At 50.8% G+C, this 7,497-nt stretch overlaps 1 protein-coding gene across 2 annotated transcripts; it reads right to left on the reverse strand.

Moving 5' to 3' along the window:
- Positions 1 to 1,102: 1,102 nt before the first annotated feature.
- On the reverse strand, positions 1,103 to 6,332 carry LOC135451545 (uncharacterized). 2 transcript variants are annotated; one of them, XM_064720872.1, is made up of 8 exons: positions 6,108 to 6,332; positions 5,563 to 5,773; positions 5,107 to 5,369; positions 3,937 to 4,093; positions 3,487 to 3,737; positions 2,327 to 2,480; positions 1,862 to 2,121; positions 1,103 to 1,486 (listed from the first exon to the last, which is right to left on the reverse strand). In XM_064720872.1, exons 2-8 carry the CDS (start codon positions 5,678 to 5,680, stop codon positions 1,232 to 1,234), a joined length of 1,458 nt encoding a protein of 485 aa, XP_064576942.1. In that variant the 5' UTR covers positions 5,681 to 5,773; positions 6,108 to 6,332; the 3' UTR covers positions 1,103 to 1,231. The 2 variants fall into 2 exon arrangements, with proteins under 2 accessions (XP_064576942.1, XP_064576941.1); XM_064720871.1 differs by lacking the exon at positions 6,108 to 6,332 and having other exon boundaries at positions 5,563 to 5,893.
- Between the last annotated feature and the right edge of the window lie 1,165 nt (positions 6,333 to 7,497).

A 7,497-nucleotide genomic window follows, 5' to 3' on the forward strand; every position in this document is an offset into this window, starting at 1 on the left:
AACTGCAGAAAATATAGAAGTCTGGGAGTTTGAATTGGGTTTGGCCCTCAAATTTCTGTGCTAGGATGTTAGGAGAGCTTTGTGCATGGTAGCTAATATTTCTCAATCAGGTAAAGAAGTGGAACCATGTGAAAGGGCAAAACATAACGGTCACCACAGAATAGATTTGCCTGCCTTTACTTAAAAAAACTTTCAATACAGATGCTGCAGACAGTCATGGAGCAGCCAGTAACAATGCCTTTTAACAAAATGCATGTGAAGATAATTACCTGTTTGTGTAGAAATGTGTTTGATTCCCAGAACTGCTGAGCAAATTGATAATGTAAAAACAACAGCAGCTTAATGTGGGTATTAAAATTGTAGCTGCAGAATCAAACAAAAGAAACAAACTGCTGTAGATGAAGGGTAGTTAAGTAGCTCTGCAATACCTTAAAGTGAAGATATTTGTCTATGGAATTTGAACTGTTTTGTACTCTTCTGAGAGACCCTAAACATGGATCCTAAACACAGAAACCATCTGCAGCACCAAACCCACAGTACTGTAGCTGTAAGTAGGATTTGTGTTCTGTTTTGAGCAGGGAAGGTTGAGATCCTTCATTTGCTGTGAACACCTGACCATTTCAGGCCTGATTCTGTTTGTTGGTACCATTCTGCTGCTACCAACAACATTTTGAGTCATTGTTGTATCCCCACTGTTTATCAGTACAGGGTTCTCACCACAGGTTTTTGTCTTTATTGGTATCACTCAGCAGGGGAGAAAGGCCATACAGGGCTTCAAGTTGGAAAGGATCTGAAAAACTGAAAAATTACAGTCAGAGTGTAGATTGACTGTAGGGACACTGAGAGTTGGAAAAAAGCCCCATGATACAACTTCACTTCTTCCAAAAGAAGAAAGGGAGCTAGAAGGGTCTGAGTGCTGCCTAGCTGGCTGGTGGAGGCCCAGGAAGAGGGTTTGCTGTAAAATGGGGCTTTGGAAGACCTGGGAAAAAGAAACCCTTGAGAAAGAAGTCAGTGTATTAGGCAGGTGGAGGAGGGTAGTTAAGGAGAAATTGCTTGCACACCAAGCTATCCTCAAACAGATAAAAGACAATTTTAGGCAAGATGAGTTTGGATTTTTACATTTTAATAAGTCTTTGAATTAATTATCACAGCAGTTGCTAGTAAGCGTTCATTACACTTGTGGCAAAAGCTGAACAATGACCAGGGACTCCATGCCTTGCTTGAGCTCTTCCTAACAGCAACTCTGTTCTAGTATATCTCTCCCTGCCTTTTCAAACTGGGCAGAAGAGAAGGAACGAGCAATATTACTGGAAGTGAAACCAATACTGGCAATCAGACCACCACCACCAGCAACCACAAAAGGAGCACAGGCCAAAAGAGGAAGACCAACCACAGGAATACCAGCCGCAACCGCAAGACTGGTAACTCCTATCCCAGCCGTCACTACAGAAGAAATGGAATTGATATTTTGAAGTGCTGCCTTGGCCTGTAAAGGAAAAGTAAAACAAAGGTTAGAGACATTATAAGCACTTATATTTACCCCCAGACATGATAACTGAGAACAGGCAAAGATAATCAGGGTAATTGAATCTGGGTCAGACCTGCCCCATTAGCAGAAGGGGCAGCAGCCAGGTTTGTCCCCCCAGGAGGTGGCACTCAGCGAGAGGGCACTGCCAGGGTGCAGCCAGAGCACAGGGAGCCTGCAGGGGCAGGGGCTCTGGGGAGGCAGCGCTGCTTTGGAGCCCACGCCTGGCACTGGGCTGTGCCCTGCAGGCTGCAGGCTGTGTCCCAGTGCCCGGCTCACAGCCAGCAGCCAGGGGCTGCTCTGGGAGGCACCCAGGGCTCACCCCGTGACACTCACCTGGCGAGAGACTCCATCTCCATAGCGAAGCATGGTCACAAAGTGCTCACAGTTCTTGCGGAACAAACGATATGGCAGCTCCTTGCCAATCCATGGCTCAGCACGCCGGATGATCTCCTCCATCAGGAAAGGAGTGCGGTAACAATCATACTTGTTGTTGACACGCCATGTATCATTTCCAGCCACCACTACCAGATCCTCCTTCTTCACTTTGGCTTTTCTGAGAAATGCAGACCCACTGCTGTGTCTGGATGTGTCTCCTTGAACAGGGGAAGGTAGGGAGGAGATAAGACAGGCAGGCAGACCCTCTCTGCCCCTCCCCAAAACCAGAGATGGCTTTTGGACTGCTCCCGGAGAGCTCATCCATACACACAGAGTCCACAAGGAGCAGCCTATGGAGGTAGAACGGGATCCTGGAGCACCACAACACCCCCTCTGCATCCTGCAAAGCTGCACCAATCTTACCAATTGTCGCATGGATGACATGTCCTTTCCCCAAGTAAAGGGCCCAGTGCTCAAAACGTCCCCGTTTGATCTCGATCAGATCCCCAGGGTTGGGGAAGACCTTGTCCTCTGCCCTATCAAGAACATGCATTTCTCCACATAACAATGCCCTCAGCTGGAAAACACAAAGTAAACACTCAGTGATAAATTTAGTATATTTGGTGAGAAATTTAAGCTTAAAACCAGTTTTTCCATAGAAAGAGCCAGTAGAACATGGCTGATAATAGCAGGATGGTAGAGGGCCTGCACCAGCCCTCAGCAAAGCACAGGAGGGGATGTAGCAATATAAGAAAAGCAAAATTTTGCTTTCCAGTGATGGCAGACTATCACAAAACTCATCACAGACAAAAAGTAAAAGCACATGTGACAAACAGGCCAGTGTTTCTGGGAATCACCTTGAATGATGATATGCATCACTTGGTATTTCTTAATGAGAGGGCAGGGAGAAGCAAGGCCACAATGCTGAACTTGTACGCAAAGCTATATTCATAGAAAAGAAGATTCTACGCATGATGAGTTTGAGTTTTTACATTTTATTAAAGCTTTCATTTTATACTTTCTATAAGGGTGGCAAAAGCAGGGCAGAGACCCCTTGCAGCCAGGGAATCCTTGCCTTTCTCTGAGCTTTTCCTGATGGCCCATCAGTGCTCTCTTTCTCTCTGGGTTTCAGCCCCAGGAAGCCCACACACACAATGAAGGCAACAGCACAGACCCTACTGCCAGCATGCAAACAATTGCTCTCTTGGCAGGTAAAGGGAAAGCAAAACCCAGGCTGGAAACACAAATAGCACTTGCATTTAGCCCCAGGCATGGTAATGGAGAATAGGCAGGGATAATAAGAACAGTAAATCAACAGGAGCCATGGGCCCCATTATCAGAAGGGGAGCACCCAGGTTTGTCCCCCCAGGAGGCGGCACTCAGCGAGAGGGCACTGCCAGGGTGCAGGCAGAGCACAGGGACCCTGCAGGGGCAGAGGCTCTGGGGAGGCAGCGCTGCTTTGGAGCCCACGCCTGGCACTGGGCTGTGCCCTGCAGGCTGCAGGCTGTGTCCCAGTGCCCGGCTCACAGCCAGCAGCCAGGAGCTGCTCTGGGAGGCGCCCAGGGCTCACCCCTGACACTCACCTCGCCACCATAGCGGAGATTTGTCACAAACTCCTCAGAGCGTCTACCAAGCACGTCATATGTCACATCCTTGCCATTGCAACGCTCAGCACGCCAGATGATCTCCTCCACGGGCAGAGGCGTGCGGAAACCATCACACATGTTGTTGACAGCCCAGTCATTTCTGGCCACCTTCAGGAGTTCCTTTTGAACTCTGGCCTTTCTGGTGCGTATTGACCCACTGCTGGCTGACAGGGTTGTGGCTTCTTCATCTGGGGAAGGAAGGGAGGAGATAAGGCAGGTAGGCAGACCCTCTCTGCCCCTCCCCAAAACCTCAGATGGCTTTTGGACTGCTCCTGGAGAGCTCATTTACACACACAGCATCCACCTGGAGCTGCTCGTGGAGGTAGAACGGGCTCCTGGAGCACCACAACACCCCCTCTGCACCCTGCCAGGCAGCCCCAGCCTTACCTAGAGGTGTGAGATTGATGACATATCCATCCCCCATGTAGAGGGCCCAGTGCTCATAAGGTCCTCGTTTGATCTCGATCAGATCTCCAGGGTTGGGGGAGTCCTGTTCTTCTGTCATGTCAAGAATTTGCAATTCACTACCTACAGAAGCCCTTAGCTGGAAAACACACAGTAAACACTCAGCAATAAGTTTAGATTACTTTTTGAGAAAGTTAAGCTTAAAATCAGTTTTTCCATAGAACATGCCAGTAGGGTGTAACCGATAAAACAAGGGTGATAGAAGGTCTGCACCAGCCCTCAGCAAAGCACAGGAGGGGAGGTGGCAATATAAGGAAAGTAAAATTTTGCTTTCCAGTGATGGCAGACTATCACAAAACTCATCACAGACAAAAAGTAAAAGCACATGTGACAAACAGGCCAGTGTTTCTGAGAATCACCTTGAATGATGATATGCATCACTTGGTATTGCTTAGTGGCATGGCAGGGAGAAGGAGAAGCAAGGCCAGAATGCTGAACTTGTACACAAAGCTATATTCATAGAAAAGAAGATTCTACGCATGATGAGTTTGAGTTTTTACATTTTATTAAAGCTTTCATTTTATACTTTCTATAAGGGTGGCAAAAGTAGGGCAGAGACTCCGTGCAGCCAGGGAATCCCTGTTTTTCTCTGAGCTTTTCCTGATGGCCCATCAGTGCTCTCTTTCTCTCTGGACTTCAGCCCCAGCAAGCCCACCCACACAGTGAAGGCAACAGCACAGATCCTACTGCCAGCATGCAAACAATTGCTATCTTGGCAGGTAGAGGGAAAGTAAAACTGAGGCTGGAAACACGAATAGCACTTTCATTTAGCCCCAGGTATGGTAATGGTGCATAGGCAGGGATAATCAGAACAATAAAACAGGAGGAGCCATGTGCCCCATTAGCAGAAGGGCAGCAGCCAGGCTTGTCCCCCCAGGAGGTGGCACTCAGCGAGAGGGCACTGCCAGGGTGCAGCCAGAGCACAGGGACCCTGCAGGGGCAGAGGCTCTGGGGAGGCAGCGCTGCTTTGGAGCCCACGCCTGGCACTGGGCTGTGCCCTGCAGGCTGCAGGCTGTGTCCCAGTGCCCGGCTCACAGCCAGCAGCCAGGAGCTGCTCTGGGAGGCACCCAGGGCTCACCCCGTGACACTCACCTGGTCTGAGACAGCGTCTCCATAGCGGAGATTTTTCACAAAGCGCTCACAGTTGCTACCAAACACATGATATGTGAAATCCTTGTCAATACAATCTTTAGCACGCCAAATGATCTCCGTCAATGGGAGAGGACGGTGGCACCGATCAGACTCATTATTTACACACCATGAATTATTTTGCACCACCTCCTTCAGGCGCTGTTTTTTCACCTTTCTGATGAATACTGGCACAGTGTGGATTCCCACCTTGAGAAGTTGTTTTCCTGTAAATAGGGGGGAGGAGATAAATCAGGCAGACAGACCCTCTCTGGCACCTCCAATACATCAGATGGGATTCCTCTACTCCAGGAAAGGACAGCAACACACAGAGGGCTCACCACCAGCCCATGGAGGGAGACAGGGCTCTGGAAGCACCCGAGAAGGGCCCTGCACCTTGCCAGTCTGCAATACCCTTACCTACAGGTGTCAGATTGATGACATAACCATCCCCCATGTACAGGGCCCAGTGCTTATGACGTGGCCGGTCGATCTCGATCAGGTCCCCGGGCAGGGGTGTGCAATTCTTCTGTCCCATGCCGGGCTGGAGCAGTGAGGCGGTGCAGTTGCAGCCGGGCTGGCTGAGCGCAGGGCAGAGCGCAGCGGGCAGGCGAGGGCCGTGCAGGGGCAGCTGGCGGGAGCGCAGGCACGGAGGGTGTCAGCGGCGGGCGCCGAGGGCAGCGGCTGCCGGAGCGGGGCCGGGCCGGGCCGGAGCCGGCTCGGGGCCGCTGCCGCCCGCCGGCGCAGGGCGAGGCAGCGAAGGGCGCCGCTCGCAGGCAGCGCATCCGCTCGGGGCTCCGCCGGGGCCGGGCCGGGCCCGCTCCGCTGCCGGGACGCGGCTCCCCGGGGCTGCCCGCGCTGCCCAGCCGGGCCCGGGCCCTGCGGCACCTGCGGCCGCCCGGCAGAGCCTGCAGGGGCCGCGTCCTGCTGGGAACGCTCGCTCGCAACCCCCGAGCCCCACTCACCTCAGCACCTGTCCCTCCTCTGCCGCGGTCGGACTCCCGGCCCGCTGCTCCCAGTATAAATAGGTTTTTTAGAGGCGATTGCACTATCGTTGTGGGGTCACAGCCCCTTCTGGCTCACAGCCTCTCGTCGGCACGCCCATCCCGTGCAGCGGCAAGGCTCCGCTCCTTAGGGTAGTGCCTGTCCCGCTGCTGCCATGCTCTCTCGCGGCCCGCTGCTCCCATTATAAACTCATGGCACAAGAAATTGCGTGAATCCTGCCAGGTTCACTGCTAGCACCGCTCCGGAGCCAGCCCGTTCCATCACACTCGACTCCCACTCCAAAGAGGGTTCCGCTTCCAGTCTTGGTGCCAAGGAACTCCTGTTGATTGGAAAATCTCATCTTGTACCCGACGAAGCCAAGCTGCCCCCTCATTGCAGTGATACTCTGTCCCCAGATGCTCCTCCTGTCCAGTGATGGGCAACAGCACTATCCCACAGGACATCTCCTGGCAGAACAACCACCCCTGGGTGCTGATTAAAACCTGCATTGAGTACTGTGAAAAACACATTCACTCTCTTGTGAAAAGTTAAAAGTTTTATAAAGGACATAGGGAGACAAGGACTGTACAGCAAAGGTTATTATGGCCGAGTGCGTCTTGGCACTCAGCCAAGAGCACATGGTGATCTTTGGGGATATCCCTTAAGTACCTTTTCTCTTTACATCAGCCTGTTGCATATTTGTAGACCCTTATACATATCCATAAACTAGTTTACATATTCCATAAAATATTTTACATGGCCCCTCCTTGGGTCCTCTTTATTAGAGCATGCATGTTTCTTGGCTGTGGTTTTGGCTCCTTCTCTTTATCATTTCCATTTTAGGCTTCGGTCCACACTGTCTTCAGACTGTGAGTGTTGATAGGTGGCTTATCTGTACCAAGTGTCCTCATCCTATGTTACTTGGATTTTATCTCATCCAAGCAGGCATTTTAACACCCACATAGCTATTTCACTAATATGTCTAAGCTTAATTAACAAGAGAAATAAAAACTATATCTTTACAACAAAGTTATTTTGACATCACACATATAAAATCCAGTTTAACATTTGCAAAAAGCCAATATTACAATATGTATCTATAACAGGTACCTGTCAAACATTTGATGCCACAAATGGCAGAGGATGCTGCAGAGGGATTTGAAATGGCCCCATACAAATGCACAAGACTGTGCAGCAAAAAGCCTGGATGAGTGTGGAGGCCCTGGAGGGACTTCTCTTAAGGTACACCCCATTAGCTCCTTCCCCTGTTCCTATGCCTGAACATAGGTGTTCCTGAGGCTCTCCCTCCCTTTTCCCTGATTGGGCTTCACCTTGATACTGCCCGGAGACCAAGATCAGCCAGGAGTCCCC

Source organism: Zonotrichia leucophrys, chromosome 9 (genome assembly GCF_028769735.1).
Source record: "Zonotrichia leucophrys gambelii isolate GWCS_2022_RI chromosome 9, RI_Zleu_2.0, whole genome shotgun sequence".
Lineage (NCBI taxonomy): Eukaryota > Metazoa > Chordata > Aves > Passeriformes > Passerellidae > Zonotrichia > Zonotrichia leucophrys.

Bases quoted from the DNA above. Each gene is read 5' to 3' on its own strand.
- LOC135451545 (XM_064720872.1), bottom strand. From the start codon at position 5,680: ATGGGACAGAAGAATTGCACACCCCTGCCCGGGGACCTGATCGAGATC. The intron at 5,370-5,562 runs GTAAGGGTATTG...CCCTATTTACAG, and splicing joins CATCAATCTGACACCTGTAG to GAAAACAACTTCTCAAGGTG. The intron at 2,481-3,486 runs GTGAGTGTCAGG...TGTGTTTTCCAG, and splicing joins ATCTCCGCTATGGTGGCGAG to CTGAGGGCATTGTTATGTGG.